Source organism: Chrysochloris asiatica, unplaced genomic scaffold, assembly GCF_000296735.1.
Source record: "Chrysochloris asiatica unplaced genomic scaffold, ChrAsi1.0 scaffold00138, whole genome shotgun sequence".
In the NCBI taxonomy this organism is placed as follows: domain Eukaryota; kingdom Metazoa; phylum Chordata; class Mammalia; order Afrosoricida; family Chrysochloridae; genus Chrysochloris; species Chrysochloris asiatica.
The window spans coordinates 1,695,892-1,714,727 of record NW_006408656.1 but is presented as its reverse complement, the minus strand read 5'-3'; the positions used below and the strand labels follow the sequence as shown (position 1 = coordinate 1,714,727).

Genomic DNA, 18,836 nt, shown 5'->3' with positions numbered 1-18,836 from the left:
GGTGTGTGTGAACACCCACAGCCGTCTCACATCTCTCTACCAGCTGTCTCTAAATAAAATCACATTTTATGTAAATGACTCCATTTATAATGTTAAGGAGACTTCCAGTCTTAAAGATACCCCAGCCCCACAAGGATACCTTCCCTAAGCCTTGGACTGGGAAGTAGAAGGAAAAAGAAGTGAGGAACCCTCCATCTCCGCCTGACTTTGGACTTCATCATGCAGTGGGGGACCCAGACTTCAGGGCTCATATCTATCTCCAGAGAAATGCACCCTGTGCTGGCATCGAGGCCATAGATTATATGAGTTTCTGAGCCTTTTGTGCTTACCCTCATCAATTTCCCAAAGAAGTACGGGCTGAAACACCCCAAATGCACAAAAATCAGAGAACCCATTCCTAGAACTCTGTGCAAATAAATACACATGTCTTTATAGAGAGCTAAGGACTCCTCTGAGCTGTATATGTGAAAATGTATTTATAGATATCATTCTATAAATTCTGTTATACATCTGTATAACATAATGTATATTTTATGCTTTTTACCCTGTACTTAAATGCAGATTTATAGATCTTTAGGTTTATATATCCATAGTGAATAAAACAGTTCTCTTGTCACAATTCCTGTATGCATATTACCTATCTTGGTCTTTCTGTATGGTTAGATGTATATGCTAGGATGTATTGGTACACCTCTCTCTAAATATCTAAATTAATATTTAGATTTTTTTCTTTATTGAGTAGAACTATGCATGTGTTGTTCAGTCTCTATTTTAAAGTTTTTATCTAGATTTATTCAAGAGTTCTAACCAATAAAATAGCTACATACTGAAGCTACACATTTGGAGATCTTTATAGTCTTTGTAGTTTTGCTGCAAACTTAGATATTTGAACATATGCTTAGAGATGGTTCCATTATGCCTATATCTATGTGTATGGGGCATAGATCTTCTCTGGAAGGACTTAAACTTACTACATCTCTTCTGTCTCCCTTTCCATCTATGTCTCAGTGATCTATAAAGATATCAGGTGGATGGGGGTAGGGAAAAAATATCTTTTGGATGTTTTGCTTATTAAAGCAAATGATTCTGTCCTGTCTCCAAGGCTATTTCCAAATATAGCTCAACCAAGTTATCTGCCCCATGACAACCCACTCTAGAGACTACAACATTCCTCTAGGCTGTCAATGTAACCTGAGGTCCCTATCTAGGCTCCTCAAACTGTGGCACCTGCCAAACCAGCCACTTAAAAGAAACAGAAAGGGGAGAAAAGTGGAGTCCTCCAGGCTCCTCTTGGCTCCCAGGGCAATGTGAAATGCAGGTCTCCCCCTGCCAAAAGCAGACTTTTGAAATTTGAAGAAAGGGACCTTGAAATCCCCAATTGTTTTTGGTAGGGTGCCCAAAGAGTGCCAGGGTCACTGCATGACCCAATGGTGCCCTGGCCCCAATTGCTTATGGTGCCCAGGGCCCAATTAAGTGGGCCGCCTCGCTCCCAGCAGCCTCACTCTTATCGGCTGGGATTGATGCTTTGGCGGCTCCTGTATATCATTTCCAAGATTTTTTCTGTCCAACCCCTCAGCTCCTTTGGCTTCCACGGCTTTGACTAATGATTGCTACAGATGCCAACGTCTCCAGAATCCTAATAGCCAGGCAGGCAGACTCTTATTTTCCGGGCAACATTGCTGCCTGGGAAAGAGGGGTGTGGGGGGCATGACAGGGGTTGAGGTGTTATGGGTCGGGGTACAGGGAGAAGGCTGTAACCAACTCAAGTTTTGCTGAACTTCTTCACCAGTGGAAAAGACATTCTTCAAACCCCTCCACTCCATGAGGAAAACAATATAATCATAAAATACTGCTAGTAGCAATTCATTGCTGCCTTGTTGTAAAGGATCAAAGACTGAACAAGTTGTAGGAGAATAAACAGCGAAGTGTTTATTAGCTGTAAGTAGATGAGAGCTTCAGTAGAAAGCCAGGACTTGGGAAGGAAAAAGAGTTTCTTCTAGGAGAGGAGAGGAAGGGAAAGAGGTCATCAGTTCAGGTAGGAAAAAAAGGGCATCTTTTATTTCATGTCTTCCCTTTCCCCTCCCCTCCCCAAATCAACTCCTCTCATAAAAATAAAATTTCTTCTCTCTTTCCCTTCCTTCACCTCACCTTCAATCCCAACGTTGTAGGGAGCTAAACAGCATATTATTCATGGGCGTAGACACCAAAGCTACCCCCGGAGGTGTTGCCAGGTGCCCTGGGGGTCGCCGGAGTGAGAGCAGCAATGTCTGTGTCTGTAGAGTGAAAATCAGATCCAACTGCCCACTTCGGGGTTGGGGACAACGACCAGGACCGCCGGGTCAGCAGTCTCACTCAAGCTTAGTCGGGAAAGTTGTGGCCGAATTTGCTTCTCCAGGCGCCTCTCACCCGCCTGCCCGGGGTCCAAGTCTTTTGGGGGAAGGGACTCGGGTTTCCCACCGAGTCTGGAGTGAGGCATCTTGCTCCCTTGGGTCTCAAGTCAGACCTTCTTACATCCACTTCCTTCCGGGAAGAGAAAAAGACAAAAATGCAGAGGGCCCAGCTCAAAGCCCAGGCGTGGTGGAGTGATAACCCAAACACGGACCATTTTTCTATCAAAGAATAATGAAGCACAGCTTAATTCAGAAAGGCGAATGGGAAGGACCACAGTATCCTAGCCCAAGTCGTGGGTCGGCTGCAGACCTGACTGCGCAGAATACGGTGGGAGGACCATTTCGTTGGAGTGTAGTGTGAGGTAGCAAGCCGGGCCCCAGATTGAAGCGGCACAACGCGCTCTGGTTGTTGGAGGGGCAGCCTCTAAAGGACAGCCCTTAAGGAGGACTCGGAAATATAAAAGGGAGCTGAAAGACTTAAACAGTCCGAGGTGCAGGCGTCCCGACGCGGCCAAAGCTAAAATCAATCAAGTAATTAAAACGGGGAAGAAGCAAGGCCGAGGTTCCGGTGTCTTGGGTTCGGAGTAGGCGACCAAGGTGCTGACTGAAGCGGGCGAGCGACCCAGGGATGGGGCTCGCCTACCGCGGCCGGTAGCGCGGAGGGGCTGCAGAGAAGTTTCTACCAGATCTCTTTTGATTCTCACTTGGCTGGAAAGAGCAGGCTGTGTGCCCTCTCCCAGGCTGGGTTCTCTAGCCGCTGATAACTCTTTCCTAGGTTTCCCTATTTTTGTGGGGTTGTGGTATGCAATTGAGGACTGACTGCATGTCAAGAATTTGCTAGGCAAGTTGGTCTGAGAGCCCAGGTAGCACCAAGATACTGCTTCTTGGTTTGAAGGATGGAAGGAAGCAGCACCCCAATTTCAGACATTTATGTATTTGCCTGGATCTTGATTTCTCTAACCCAGGATTCAAGGCAAGCCTTAGGAATGGCTGCTATGTATGGGTCAAGGCTTTGGGGGTGGAGGGACATTAAAGGAGGAACTTGGGCTGAGCAAGTTGGGCAGGGGAGGAAAAGGGATTCTTGGAAGAAGAGAAAATCAGGCACACAAGGAGCTCTGTTTTGCAAAGGGAATCTTCTTGTTATCGAGGTTAATAACGGTAATGATCTGGTATGACTGGGTCAGCTCAGAGAGAGACTAACAGATGCTCTGTACAGTCCTTTCTCATTGTGGCTTCTCTGGAAAAGTCAACATTTCCCCAATTTAGCTGCACTTGGGGAGAATAAATTAAAGACCTTCCTCCTTTTTCCTGGCCTTTCTACTCCCACTCCTTGAAAACTCCAGAAAAAGAACAGTACAAAAATCCCATCATCCCTATCATTTCCCTCTGCTTTCTCTAGTTCACTTTTAGCACTTTCTTCCGACATTCAGCTTTTCCAGAAAGCTCCTTCTTACAAAGGAGCAGAGGTCAACAAATAGTCGCCTGACCAATTCCCTGTGAATTTCATTTCTGACCCTGGAGGGGACCTAGGACTCCCTTGTCTGTTCAGTGGAATTCTCCCTCTATTCTCAGACTTTCCCTTCTGCTTTCCTTGGTCTTGGGTGCCTGGTCCCATGGGTCTCTGGCAACTCAAGAGGTTGGGAACAGGTTAGGGTACTTTGTCCTCATAAACCCCAAAAGGGCTCCAAACTTCCTAGCATCTCATTCCCTTAACTCTGGGAACGCCAGTCAGGAAGTTCTCCATAAACTGCCCTAAGGTCAGCTTAATTCCTAGATCGTTTCTAAACCATTCAAAACAAAAGTTCCTTGCTCTCTAACAGGAAAGTTGAGGTTGCAAACCTCCCGGGGTTGATGCAGCCCCTACATTCACAGGTCAGATTTAAAAAATAACAATATCCCTAATAACAAGAATTAAAACTTGCATCAAAGGGAAAAAGGAATACCCCAGCCCAAATTTTAAAGGGGGTATATATAATCCAGCAGCTATGGACAGGGTTGGGGCAGTGTGGCTGGAATAATCAAGAAAGGGGGTGGAGAACCCAACCGCTAACTAACAATTTCTCCAGCATAAAAATGAAACATCAAATTCGTTAGCCCAGGGCCTTCATTTTTTCCCTTCCACATTATAACTAGTTATTGAACTCGCTGGAAGATCTAAAGGCCATTTGCGAAGAGACAAATTTCAATGGAGTTTCCCCATCAATAACCCCATGGCAGTGACCTATTGGAACAAGTCAAACACCCGAGGTGAAATGCAGGTCACTCTGTCTAACCAATATTAAAATGCGGCCACTTTTTAAAAAGCCACTTTAAACGAGATTTGAGAAAAATTGAATTCCAAGGAAGGCAAGGCAAGGCAAGGCGGGGGAAATTCACTAGAGGACCTTGCCTATGGTCTCTGAACAAACAAGAGAAATTCATCTTTAATATTTTAAAGGGGGGCAAATTAACATTCCATGATTGCTTTTTTTTGAGACTATAAGCAATTCTAGGAGAAAAAAAAAGGTTGAGTATTTTCTGGTGACACATCCGGGTTATTAAAATCATTTTAGACCAATCCGTTACTTTTACTGACAAGAGATTTAAGAAAAAATCAATTAAGCATTTGCATATTCTTTTGCATACATTTACCCTGCCTGCTGGCATTTGAAAGGGACAAACACACACACATATAAATACACATACACACACACACACACACACACACACGTATACACACACAAAAGAAAAAAATGGGCTAAGACTCTTGCTTTAGTTGGGATTTTCAAGTTTATGGGAGAAAAAAAATCAAAATGAAATTAATTGATTCATCACATACCATCTGAAAGTGAATTTATTTGAGGAAGAGGATGAGAAATACTGCAATTCTTAATCCACACACACAAAAACAAACACCCAACAACAACAATGAAAACAAACCCTCACTCTTGAGATGGGAAAAAGAATGATCTTCATTTTCATTCTCTTGCCCTACAAATCCTGAATTGGTTCTCCCATTTCTTTTTCTCTCTAAGAAAATCCAGGGAGTCTGAGAGGTGAGGTTTTAATATAGCACAGAATCTGTGGCGCTGCTGAGGTCTCTCAGTCGGCAGCTTGTTACTGGGGAGGGGAGGAATATGGGTTATCCAACGGTCAGTATGGTAATCTGGGCACAATAAGGCCTTGCACACAATGGACACATATTTTTCTTCAGTGGTGTCAGAAGGAAAGAGCTTTGTATTGAAACTGTGTTTCCGAAAGAGAAACCAGATCGAGATTCAGAAAGGAGACTGAATGTGTTATGTGTGTGTGGGTGTGTATGTGCAGAAAATGTTTGGATGCTGGCAAAAAGTGGTCCAAAAATAAATAAATAAATAAAAATAAAATTGGGCAGAGTGAGGTGGAGGCAGAGCAGAGGTAGTGGAGATCTTTGGGATGGCAAGGCGGGAGGCAAGAGGGGGCAAAGCACAAAAGACACAAGACCAGATAGGAGGATTCATCATAGGCGAGAGTTGCTTTAGTAACTCCATTCTAATTCAGATAATGCTAAGTGTAGGAACCCTCAGAAAGGATTTTATGTCAATGTTTGTAATAACATGCAGTTGAAAAGGTTTGTAGGTATAGCGGGGTATTGCTTGCTATTTACCCATGTCATAGGTGACTTCCTTGATAATAAGTTATATAGGATCCCCAAATAATTTTTTGTAACTGATGTACATGAGTGTGGACACATTTAGGGTAATTTCATAGATCTCACTTTCTGGATGTGCATGTTGAATTAGCTGTGCAAACCTGGAATTAGCACTCCATGTATCTGTGGCTGCATAAGGAGGCACTTAATACATTACTAAATATTAATAATACGTATGTATATATGTGTTACTCATAATAACCAAAGACAGACTTGACATTCAACTGGAGTTTCCCTCTGTATCTGCTCACACATACTGGTAGGAAGTAAGTTTTCTGCTCTCCAGCCCTCCGTCCACCTGCAATTGTTCACAAACCTGGTGGGAAGGGATAGACAATGGACAATGCCTTAGAATAGAGTTCCTACCAAGTCCAAGAGGGTGAAGAAAAGAGAATTGAGGAAGGGGCAAGGCTGGCAGAAGGTAGGTGGGAAAGCTGAGAGGAGAGAAGCCAGTCTATAGGCTCTCCTGTCCAGGTGGGGAAGAGAATATTCCAGAGTGGGATAGGGTGGGGCAGACAGGTGCAGGCCCAGAAGGGAGATTGGGGGTTGGGGATGTAATGGGAAGTTTTAACCCTTCATTACTCTTTGCCCTACCTTACCTGTGCTCTTCTGGAGCTTTGGCCCTCCCCTTGGAGCTGCTGTTTAGACTTTTTATGTAGTTCAATTCAGGATTCAACATTGGTTTCCCTTTGCCCTCTTTCAGAAAGTTATACTTATCTTCCCACCAACATTTACCAAAATAAATCAATAAAACAAAACCAACCCTCATACAACAACTCCAAACCACTATCAAGCAGCGGCCCCCTCCTCACTCACAGTCTCAATTTTCCCTTCCATCCAAACCCCAGCCAGTACTCACAAGCAGAGGGGTCCACAGGAGTGGCCAGGGGTTCTCAATCAACTTGGGAAATTTAGGAGTCTCCCCTGTAAGATACCTCCAGGGAATTCCAGTTCCTTTACCCAGCTGGTGGCATTGGGGGTGGGGCGCAGTCCTCTTGGGAAGAGGGTATCCAATGACCCCCAAGCACCGGCTCCTCCCAAGCTGAGCACTGGTCGGTGAGCGAGCAGTGGGGGTAGGGGGCTTGAAGCTTAGAAAGTGGGTTGTGGCGAGGGGTCCAAGAGAAGAATCAGCCCCTGTCGGTATCACCAGTGGCCCGGCTTCCCTCCCATTCAGTCCTCCCGGAGTGCTCTAATTTGGACCCTTTCCCACAACCCAAAGCTAGTGAGAGAAGGGCTGGGAGTCTCCCGCCTGCAGTCTCCCTCTCACAAGGGCTTTATTTTTTTTCCTTTCCCCTCCTCATTCCCTTAATTGCAGATGTTCTAATTAAACCCTCAAATAGTTGTTATGCCGTTTTAAAAGGTACTTATTCAAGTGTCAACCAGGCTGGGCTGGGAGGAGGCAGCGTAGGGCGGCGAATTAAAGGTAGATTGACTAATCACGGCGGCGATCATAATAATAAAATCAGAGGGGAAAAAATCACATTACGACTTTTCGTGGAAAGGAGGGAGCAGGCAGCCAGCGGCCGCCAGTCCTGCGCCGCCGCCGACACAAAGAGTGCGGGCGATTCCGCGAGACTGATTTATGACGTTTTACAGCCCTATAAAAGCTGTAGCGACGAGGCAAGCGCTCCTACCACCGCTGGCAGATTTAGTCTAATAAATAAAACATAAACAGTTAACTTTATGTGTCACTTTTATTGTTATCAAGTAAAATATAGCTGAGCCCCGGCAAGCTATGATTTTAAACTATAATTGTTATCAAGTACAACAAGGGGACTCCGCTCCTTCCCTGGGCTCTCCCCTCCGCCCCCTCTCCCCCAAACAACTCCAAGTTATAGATGATCAGTTAATTGGAATTGGTGGCATGAAGTGGGCCACCCCTAGCCAGAGAGTTTGGGAGTAGCCCTTCTTTTGCCCCCTCCCATCCTCTTCCTTAGCCCTGCCACTCCACCCCTACCCCCCCAAATCAGGTATTCCTATAGATGTGTGGTATAGAAAGCGGAGGGGGGAAATTAACTGAAGACCCTCAAGGCCTGCTCTGCTCTCCAGTTTGGTGAGCTCACCCCTCAGTTTTTGGAAGGAAGCCTGGAGCTGGCCTTTGGGGATGCGTGTTTACATGTCAACACACGTGTTACATGAATACAACCCCTGGCCTTCCGGAAGGAAGGAAACATCCTCTATGCACTCAGGCTTCCCCCCTAGCCAGGCCTACCCTCAGTGAGAATGGAGAAAGCTCTCAGAGTCTTGGCTGAGCACGGAAGCAGGGCACAGACTCATGGCAGGGAGCTAGCCTCTCAGTTCCTTGGGAGCCAACCTTGGAGGTGGTTTTCAGACAGCAGCAGGCCGGGTTGGGATTGGAGAGTGGCAATCTGAGCCAGCAGCAGACGAGATCTCCACAGCTCTCGGACTGGGTAGGGAGGGTCAGTGGATACTATGGGAGAGCAAGGCTTCTGAACTCCACTTTTGCCAACCACTTCCTGTCTCTCTTCAGCGGGTCTCAACCCCTAGACCTCCAGGCATGACGTCAGAATCATTTGCATCCCGTTGCCTCTACCTGTCCGGTCCAGCTGGGACCCTGCCTCGCCGGCCCCAAGGCCAGAGGGTTGGGTGAGTGTATATGGGGAAGGGGGCCTGGACTCTGGTATCTTTGGATGAAGGGGCACCCCAGGCTTTCCAGCCTCTTGGCTAAGTCTGGGCCCCTCCCCATCCAACCTCCACTCCAGTCCTCATCCAACTTCCTCTTCCTGCGAAAGAGGGGCGCTGCCTAGTGACCTACACACACTTAGGATCGCCATGAATGGAGACCTCTGGAAAAGCTCAGAAGGCAAGGCCCACAGGGCTCAGCGGAAGCTCAAAGGGACACTCTGGACGGGAGCTGAATCACGGCCTCCTCACAGCCCCCAAAGCCCAGGCTTTGGAAGGGAGCTGGGGCTCCCAACCCCGTTCTACAGGGGAGGGACTGTCAGTCTGGCGGGGTATGCACTGGGGGCACCCCAGCCCCTGCCAGCTAACCCCCAACACCACCATCACCACCCAAAAAAAAAAAAAAAATTGGATACATTTTGAATAAAGCGATTCGGTTCCTTATCCGGGGACTGGGTTGCTCCGTGTGATTGGCCGGTGGAGTCACATGGTGAAAGTAACTTTACAGGGTCGCTAGCTAGTAGGAGGGCTTTATGGAGCAGAAAAACGACAAAGCGAGAAAAATTATTTTCCACTCCAGAAATTAATGATCATGAGCTCGTATTTGATGGACTCTAACTACATCGATCCGAAATTTCCTCCATGCGAAGAATATTCGCAAAATAGCTACATCCCTGAACACAGTCCGGAATATTACGGCCGGACCAGGGAATCGGGATTTCAGCATCACCACCAGGAGCTGTACCCACCACCGCCTCCGCGCCCTAGCTACCCCGAGCGCCAGTATAGCTGTACCAGTCTCCAGGGGCCGGGCAATTCGCGAGGCCACGGGCCGGCCCAGGCGGGCCACCACCACCCTGAGAAATCGCAGCCGCTCTGCGAGCCGGCGCCTCTCTCAGGCGCCTCCGCCTCCCCGTCCCCAGCCCCGCCAGCCTGCAGCCAGCCAGCCCCCGACCATCCCTCCAGCGCCGCCAGCAAGCAACCCATAGTCTACCCATGGATGAAAAAAATCCACGTTAGCACGGGTAGGCAACTTTGCTTTTTGCTCTCCCCCTCCCTCCCCTGTTCCCCAGCGCTCCCCACCCTCCCTGGCCCCCTCCGGCCCCCGTTCTCCTTTCTCTCCTTCCCCCTCTCTCTCCAGGAGCGACTCTGGGTTAGCACAATTGAACTGGATTTACGAGCGAGAATGGGTAATTACATCCCCCATAAATTTTATGGCTTAGCTACTCTGGGCAGTCCGAGCCATGTGCTACGATCTGTTATGTATGTGTGAAAACTATGCTCGCTTTCTAAGGGCGCATAAATAATTCAGTGTCGTTACAATGAGGATTCCCCTCTTATTACACTACAAAGTCTCCAGCTTCCTTCAACTTCTTTATAACCCATTTAGCTTGATGACTTTATTTCCACCACCCCCTCCTCCTGCTCCACAGAGCTGAGGATGGGGTGAGGGTGGGGGGCGGGGAGCCTGCTGCCTCTGAACCCCACTATTTGATTTCCCCCTCCCCCTCCTCCCCAGTGAACCCCAATTATAACGGAGGGGAACCCAAGCGCTCGAGGACAGCCTACACCCGGCAGCAAGTCCTGGAATTAGAGAAAGAGTTTCATTACAACCGCTACCTGACCCGGAGGAGAAGGATCGAGATCGCCCACTCGCTTTGCCTCTCTGAGAGGCAGATCAAAATCTGGTTCCAAAACCGTCGCATGAAATGGAAGAAGGACCACCGACTCCCCAACACCAAAGTCAGGTCAGCGCCCCCGGCCGGCACTGCGCCCAGCACTCTCTCGGCAGCCACCCCGGGCACTTCTGAAGACCACTCCCAGAGCGCCACGCCGCCGGAGCAGCAACGGGCAGAGGACATTACCAGGTTATAAAACATAACTCATACCCCTGCCCCCACCCCCATGCCCCAACTCTTCCCTCACACACAAATTGACTCTTATTTATAGAATTTAATATATATATATATTTTGGTTCTTTTCTCTCTTCCTCCCACCTTGTCCCTTGTCAATTCCAAACAGACAAAACAGATAAACAAGCCCCCTGCCCTTCTCTCCCTTCCACTATTAAGGACCCTTTTAAGCATGTGATGTTGTCTTAGCATGGTACCTGCTGGGGTTTTTTTAAGGCCATTTTGGGGGGTTATTTATTTTTTGAGGAAAAAAAACTGCAAAAATTATATATTGCAAGGTGCGATGGTCTGGTTTGGGTGAATTTCAGGGGAAATGAAGAAAAGAAAAAAGGAACGAGAGAGATTTTTAAGCCAATTCTCATCCTTCTTCTCCGCCTCCTTCCCCCCTCTTTCCTAGGGCCTTTTGCATTGAAAATGCACCAGAGGAGGTTAGTGAGGGGGAAGTCATTTTAAGGAGAACAAAGCTATGAAGTTCTTTTGTATCATTGTTGGGGGGGGGAGGAGAGGGGGAAGACAACAGACAAAGCTAAATGCATCTGGAGAGCCTCTCAGAGCTGTTCAGTTTGAGGAGCCAAAAGAATATCAAAATGAACTTTCAGTTCAGAGAGGCAGTCTATAGGTAGAGTTCTCTCCCCCACCCCCACCCCCATCGTGGTTATTGTGTTTTTGGACTGAATTTACTTGATTATTGTAAAACTTGCAATAAAGAATTTTAGTGTCGATGTGAAATGCCCCGTGATCAATAATAAACCAGTGGATGTGAATTAGTTTTACGTCAATGTCTGATGGTTTCTTTTTATCCCCCTCCTCCTTCTGGCCTGATAACATCCCACCTTCTCTATAGTTACCTAAGTTTACTCTAAGCAAACACATGAATCTTAACTCTCTACTCCAGTTTTCCAATGCTTTTAGAAGAATCAGTAATGGGGGTGGGGTGGAGTAAGGTACCTTCAGAAGAGGGGACATGGCAGATTAGGGTTGATTTCTCCTGTTCTCTTACTTCTGAATCTGCTGAGATTGTCCTGGGGATACTTATAGTGGAACTGGGATGGGTGGGGGTGACAAAATTTCTGTAATTAAGTACAATCCCCTCTTTTTATCTATTTCCCTCTCCTCCCTTTTCCCTTCTATTGAGCAGGCCTACCTAATTTCCAGACAAGAAGGCAAGTTTAGGGACTGAGAGGGAGAAGAGTTTTTATCTTCTTTAGGGCTTTTGGAGGATGAGGGATGAAGAGAGTTACCCTGTCAATATGCTAGTTCTTAAAAGAAGAAAAAGGCTTTGAGCTGGTGATTGTGAGCAGCAAAGTGACCTGTCAGAATGGCTTCTCTGTTTGTTTAGACATGGAGAGAAGGGTGAAGTGGGAAGGCCCCCTTGCATGGGTAGGCCTCAAAGCTTGGTGCTGGGTGATAACATAGCACTTTTATTTTCCCCCTAACTTTTATCATCATGAACCTGCCAAGTGTTGAGAAGAAACTTGGGGAAAGGCTAGGACTATGCCCTCATCCCCTGACCTCCCAGGTACCTGAACAAGGCCATCTGACTATAAAGAATTTTTTTTCTTAGAGTTGGAAAAAAAAACAAATGGCCTGGATTACCTAAATAATTAATTCAAGCTAAAGACTCCCAAATAATTATGGTTCTGAAGACCAGGCCTTAAGCAAAGCCTGCTCAAATTTGTGCTTATTTGTGGGGAGAAAGAATGGGAGTCAGTGAACCTTGTTCCAGACAATTTTTCAAATTTCAGGATGGTGGGGTATCAGAAGTAGAAGACAGATGGGAGGACGGCTGAGATGTGTAAAGGAGCTCTAAATTCTGGAAGCTAAGGCAACAGGAAGACCAACTTGAGAAAATCTGTTGGTGTGCTTTGGATCTATTCCTTCTTGAAACCACTTGCTGGCTGATAACTTGAGAATGGTGTGTGTGTCTTGGGGAGGGGGTTGCTTGCTAGGTCTACTTTCTCCACCCTCAATGGTTTCTTGGAGACTGCAGAACATGCTGCCTACAGTGTGAGAAGCAGGGTCAACAATTATCTAGAGTTATTTTATGTAATCAAGTGAATTAGGGGCCAAAGCTCACTGTAGTCTCTATCATATTGAGGTAATTGATTTTGGGACAGAAAAGCTGGGGTCTAGCTGTGTTTGGGGAAAGAGAGGAAAGGCCTGAGGGGTGGATCAGGGTGTCTTTTCAAGTCTGTAAGGAAGCTGAGATGGAAAAGAGGGGAAAGCATTACATTTTATTTCTTCAGTTTCTGCCTGAACTTATGAAGGAACACTCTTTAGCTCAGAAAATACAACATTAAAGTTTTGGGGCATTTATTTTCTTTCCCCTTCTTTATGGGATTCTCTTCTCAGTCTTGTATTCTCTTTTGCGTGCAAAAACACACACAGCCATTCTCTGTGTCTCCTTCCATACCTCTTCATCTAAAAAGTGGGAGTATTAGAAATCTATACATTTTGACAAACAAACTAAACTAAAACCCCTTACATTTAAGTTTTGAAGATCTTGGCCCCTAACCTTCCCTCCAGTAGGTTCCATTCTTTCCTCTCCCTAAAACCCTCTTTTGCCTTGGACCTGACCACCCAGAATATGAGAGCTGCCAGGAGAGAAGTAGGTGTGGAGTCCCCTAGCTCCAGCCTTCTTGTCCCCACATACTCTGCGTGCTGTTGCTACAACCTCACTGGGAAGTGGAGGACTGGGGCTTTTTTTAAAAATTGAAGTTGGGTTGAGCAGTAGAGAAAGGCTAGGGGGAGGACACAGCCCAGGTTCACGGGGAGGACACAGCATTTTCTCTCTCTTAGCCTTTATATTCGGCAGCGCCTCTGACCTCTCCCCCACCCCCATCTCCGACCCTCCCAAGTCAGTCCTTGCTCAGCTCCTGGACTCCAGATAGGATGCCACTGCTTTTGTAGAGCTGGAGGTTTCTTGCCCAGAGTAATGGGAGAGGCAAGGCGCAATGAATGCCTGCTAGCACATTGTATCGCTCTCTCTCTCCCATGGCTAAATAAAAAAGAAGACAGGATGAATACGCAACCAATATTCCAAGGCCCTTCTCTCCAAGCTCCGGGATATCCCCGCAAGTCAAAAATCCCCTTGACATGTAAGTAGTTAGCACTTGATCTTTTCTAGGGGTAAGGAGGCACAAAAGTTTAAACTCTATTACTGTTTGCCACTAAATTTTTATCTCAACTCTGGAGCTCCGGAGGGCAGGCGGGGAAATCCAGTCTTGAACAGCGGGGTTCTGTTTGGGACTTAGGGAAAATGAAGTCTGTGACCTGAAGAAGCTTGGTTCCTGAAAATAGGGAGCTTGGAAAGGGAAAGTGAGATGAGGTGGACAGATCTGGGGAACCTTGTTTCTCTGAGTCTCTCTATACTGTTGATATGAAGTTCCTACAAAGTTTTCTCCGTGAGCTGTGCATCAGCCTTCTCTGAGAGTGTGGACTTGACAGAATGGAATCCAGGGCCATCTGCCCACTGTTAGATGTTTTGTGTGGGGAGAGAGGGCCAGAGGGAAGGTAAAATAAGGGGTTCACAGAAACTTGGGGCCAGGGTTTGCCTGCTAGTCTTGGGACTGTGGGGGACTGGCTCAGAGGGAGCTCTGAGATTGAGGGTACTGTGGCGGGAAAGGAGCACTCGCTGGGACAAATCCACTATCTTTCTTTTTGCACAGTGCTGGAGGAGCTTGGCTTTGCTCTCACCAAGTTATTACTTCTTGGGATTTTCCACAGCTCCTATCTGGTACCCTAACTCTGGAGAGCTAATTTTAATTTAAAGATTCCCCTTCCAAGAGCTCTTTCCCGGGCTGGGAAAAAAGAGGAGGATCCCCATCCCAGCGGCCACCAGAGCAGAGGGAATATTTATTACCTCTCTGGATGTCATTACCTAAGAATACAATTTTATGAACTTCCTAATCTGTTAGCTTGATTTATCTGGATGGGCAGGGACCCAAAATAAACATTTGGGGGATTTGGGGGGGGGGCGTCTTTGCCTGTGACCAATCTTTCTGATAAAACTGACCACTCCCCTTAGCCTGCTTTTTCTGCACCCCATATGGCAATTTTCATTTTAATTTTTTTCTTGCACTGTGTGGCTTGCTCCGGATGTCTGAATTTTAGCTGTTTCCTAAGGATTCAAACTGATAGGGTACACTGTTTAAACCAGAAACCTGAGGGGTTTCCTCAGTTACCTTCAAAACCTGTGCAACTCAAGGAGTTAGCATCACTTTTGAATTAGGGGGTCAGAGAGAAGAAGCTGAAGTCAATCCTGAGGTTTTCTTATCTGGCCTCCAGAGCCAAGGAGTCCCTTCTCAGACCTGACACTTCCTCTATGTCTCAAGGTTTTTCTTTTCTTCTCTCAGTTGTCAGCTCTAGGTTTTTCAAACTCAGGGGTGAATCCGAATGAGCCCAAGTCCTTGCAAGCAGGGAGAGGGCCTCTGTAGCTCTATCCTCCTGCTTTCTTTCCCAGGCCCAGCTGATAAATCTGGAGGAAGTGAGGGCAGGGATGGGTCCTACCTGTATAAAGGATCTCAGAGTATGCTTGAGGGGAAGTATTTACAGTCTAATAATAGAGAAAGCACTATTGTGAATTTCTAGTCCTCATTAGCAATTACCAAATTCCCTAATAGGCAGGGTTCTTTAGGGTCATCTTTGCCTGCCATGATGTGGAATACATCAAGTCAAAAGAAGCTCATCTCCCTCCTCTTTTCTGACCTCCTCTCTTCCCAGCAAGAGTTTGGAAGAGGGGCTTATATTTGAATTTCTGGGCAGAGAAGCCCTAAAACAGTGTGGATAAAGCACTACCAGACGGTCCAACCCTAGGTCCCCTTTTCCTTTTCTCTGGCTTCCTGAAAAACTATGAGCGCGAGCGCAACAGAATGAGGCACAATGTCTTTCATCTAAGGATTTCAGCGTCTCTTTCTACCAGATCCAGGGATCTTGAGGGATGGCAAAGTGGCTCGAACGGGAAAAAGAGGAGGAGGTAGAAGAGGCTGGCGGCGGCCGGGTTTCTCGGTTCCAAGCCGTCGCCTCTGCTCGTGGTGCGGTGTAGCCTTCAGCTGGGTCATGACCCCGGGTCCGACAGCGGACAATAGGGCAAGGGCTCCGAGGTGCGTGGACAGAGTCCACGGATTCACTGCCTGGTGAACTCCCTTACAGTCTCAGGGGTCTCGCCCTTTAAAGTCAAACCTTCCTCTGTGCCCCCTAGCCCACCTTCCATTTTTTCCTCGGACAATTGAGAGGGCTCTAGGAAGACTCCACCAATACTCCATGCCTTCAACACCAAATAAGGAAATTCCTTGTCTTTAGAAATGAAAGGATAATTTTCTCAGAGTTTCAAGAGCAGGAAATGGTACCCTCTCAAGATCTTCGCGGGGATAGAGAGGGAAAGTTAGGTATCAGTAAGAAGGATTTCCGGACCTACAGTCACCTCCATTAAAGAAATTTCAAGCCAAGAAAGGATTTCTGTCCCCTGGCCTTTGTCTCTGGACGCCAGGTTAGGATTAAGGCTCTTATAAAAAGGGAAACCTTTCTGAAATTCACTGGGCAGGAGGAAGAAGGCAGGGCTACTGATGATGGAGAGTGGGATGGAGAAGTGAGTTATTTGAGAGCAGTCCCACAAACTAATTTCTTCTTTTTCCGCCATTTCTTATTTTCCCCTCCCATTCCAATGACTGCCTGGCTCCTGTGGCTGGGCAGCACAGCATTAGCAACTTTGCATATGTGTAGCCTTTCCATTCCGCTGAACCAAACTTTGCAAAATAAGGCTTCAGAATGGGTGTTAAGTTTTAGCCAGAAGATCTAGGCAACCAGAGTTTGGGGAGAGGAGAAAATGGAGGAGATATGGAATATCCCAAAGGTATTCTGGCTTCCATGGCTTTTAGCAGACTTTGCCCTATCCCTTAGCGAGAGCACAGACCCTGGCCTGAGCTACTCTCAGGTAAGACAGGTCTCCCAAGTGGAAACATCTTCAAGGATAACAAGCTACTTTAGAATGTGCCCCCACTGCCACCCCTCTATCTGACTGGTCTGTCTTTATTTGCTTAGTATTTCTGCTGTTTGCTCCATTATTTCCTCCCATCTTTGCTTCCTGTCCTCTCCTGTATTGCAGTGATGCTGTGGGATAAAGCACTGGATGGGAAGGGCGGGTCATACCCACCAGCCGCTCCTTGGAAACCCTATACAGGGTCGCTATGAGTTGGTACTGACTCAAAGCACTTAACAACAACAATTTTCTAGGACAATCCGTGGGCCCCAGCACCCCTCCTCTGACTTCCCTCCAATTGTGAAAACTGAGGAAAAGGAACCAAAAGGTGTGGGTGGGAGTCATCAGAAGGAACAGCTGAGGTTCAAATGTTGCTGGCTGAGCCTCCAGCCCAAGCCACTTCATGGGCCCATATGACCACTCCAGAGTAGCCCCTGGGCCCGCAGCAAAGAGAACAAGGTTTTATAGCCTGGGGCGGATGTTGTCTCAGCCATCTCCTTGTATTCCCCTTCATCTCTCCTCCACCAAAGAGGCTCCAATCTTGGCTGTACCTTTGTTCTCTCCCTCCTCCCCCCTTGCTCTGTTTGATCCTGCCTTTCTCCCCCAAATTGTCTCTTTAGATCTGGAAGCATCTGTTCCTACCTGCTCCTCCCTCCCCCAAGTCTATCTTTCCTCGTTTTAACCTCTAACAGCTTAGATAATCAGTTGTTGTTGTTGGTTGCTGTGTGCCCTGGAATCAGTTCAGACTCATGGAGACCTTGTATAGGGTTTCCAAGGATTGGCTAGTAGGTTTGAACCACCAACCTTGCAGTTAGCAGTCCAGTGCTTATCCTACAGTGCCACACCAGAGAAGCCCCCAGATGCTGGATCTGTGGCCTGTTCCACCACCTCAGGGCCCAGAGATTTTTGATGCCAATACTTGAGACCTCTCCTCTCAACCCCCAATCACTTTTATTTTATTCTGTCAGTTGGAGAGGGTCTTTGGGACAATTTTCCATTTATTCAAGCTAGAAATCTGAGGCTTGAGGATGTGGACTGGATTATTTAGATAACTGCCTTAATTCTCTCTATTGGGTCTTTGGGGGGCTCTGGATTGTGAATATATCTTCATAATTATCCCATAAACAGGAGATAGCTGGCTTTAGTTACCTAGTGCTGCTATAACCAAAATACTGCATGTGTGTGGCTTTAACAAACAGAAATTAATTTTTTTAGTTTGTTGTTGAGTCGGTTTCAACTCATATTGACCCTGTATAGGGTTTCTAAGGAGCAGCTGGTGAATTTGAAGTGCTAGCCTTGCGATTCAAATCAACCTTGTGGTCCAGTGTTTATTCTACAGCACCAAGAAATCTAAATTCAAGGTGCTGGCTTTAGGGAAGTTTTTCTCTCTGTCAGTTCTGGAGAAAGGTCCTTGTTTCTTCCGAGTTTCTTTCTGCTCCTAGGTGATCTTATGTGGTTCGGTACTGTCTTCGAAGTCTTTCCTCTGCTTGCTTGTTTAATTTCTTTTATATCTCAAAAGAAATGGACTCAAAATCACCCTACACTAATCCTGTCTCCTTAACAAAACAAAGACCAATTGGGATTATAACCAGAGGCATAAAAGGTTAGGATTTGCAACACATTTTGAGGGGAGGACATAATTCAGTACATAACAGGCCATTTCTGAACCTCTTTGCCTGGCAATTTCCTTTTGTCATACTCGTATTCCCCTTCCCTTGGTTGTAAAGTCACTTGCTAAGCAATTAGAAAGCCCTCAATTCCTCCAAGCACTCCTTAATCTAAATGACGCAGAACAAGGCAGAGTTCACACTGTACACAGGAGAGGGTCTCTTTGCTTTGCCTTGTAAAATAAAACAACAGGAAATAACTTCCTCATATCTTCCTTCCCTCATTCAAACCCTGGGGATATATGGTCCTCAAAGCATGGAGGTTGTTGTTGTTAAGTGCTGTTGAGTCAGCTCTGACCCATAGCAACCCTGATTGGGTTTCCAAAGAGCATCTGGTGAGCTTGAACCACCAACCTTGGGTTCAAACCAACTTTGCAGTTCAGCGCATTAACCTACAGTGCCACACCAGGACTCCAAAAGCATGGAGGAAAGGGTCGTAAACCAAATCAGTTTTTTATTCTCTCTTCATCAGTCTTGTTGTATTTACTTCCAGATAATTCAGGCCCACGACTCTTGAACCCCATCTGGTAAATTATAACAAGAACCCACTTTATATCTCCAGGATACAGGATAGGA

At 46.7% G+C, this 18,836-nt stretch overlaps 1 protein-coding gene across 2 annotated transcripts in view; it reads left to right on the top strand.

Moving 5' to 3' along the window:
* Positions 1–11,389, top strand: part of HOXC4 (homeobox C4) — a 38,759-nt gene extending 27,370 nt beyond the window's left edge. The window contains exons 2-4 of one of the 2 annotated variants that reach the window (XM_006869939.1): positions 8,552–8,667; positions 9,284–9,728; positions 10,223–11,389. In XM_006869939.1, the coding sequence (XP_006870001.1) occupies positions 9,290–9,728; positions 10,223–10,578 (795 nt within the window). In that variant the 5' untranslated portion in view covers positions 8,552–8,667; positions 9,284–9,289 and the 3' untranslated portion in view covers positions 10,579–11,389. Of the gene's footprint in view, positions 1–8,551; positions 8,668–9,249; positions 9,729–10,222 lie in introns of those variants that run through there. The other variant, XM_006869940.1, reaches the window with a different exon arrangement.
* Positions 11,390–18,836: the final 7,447 nt, after the last annotated feature.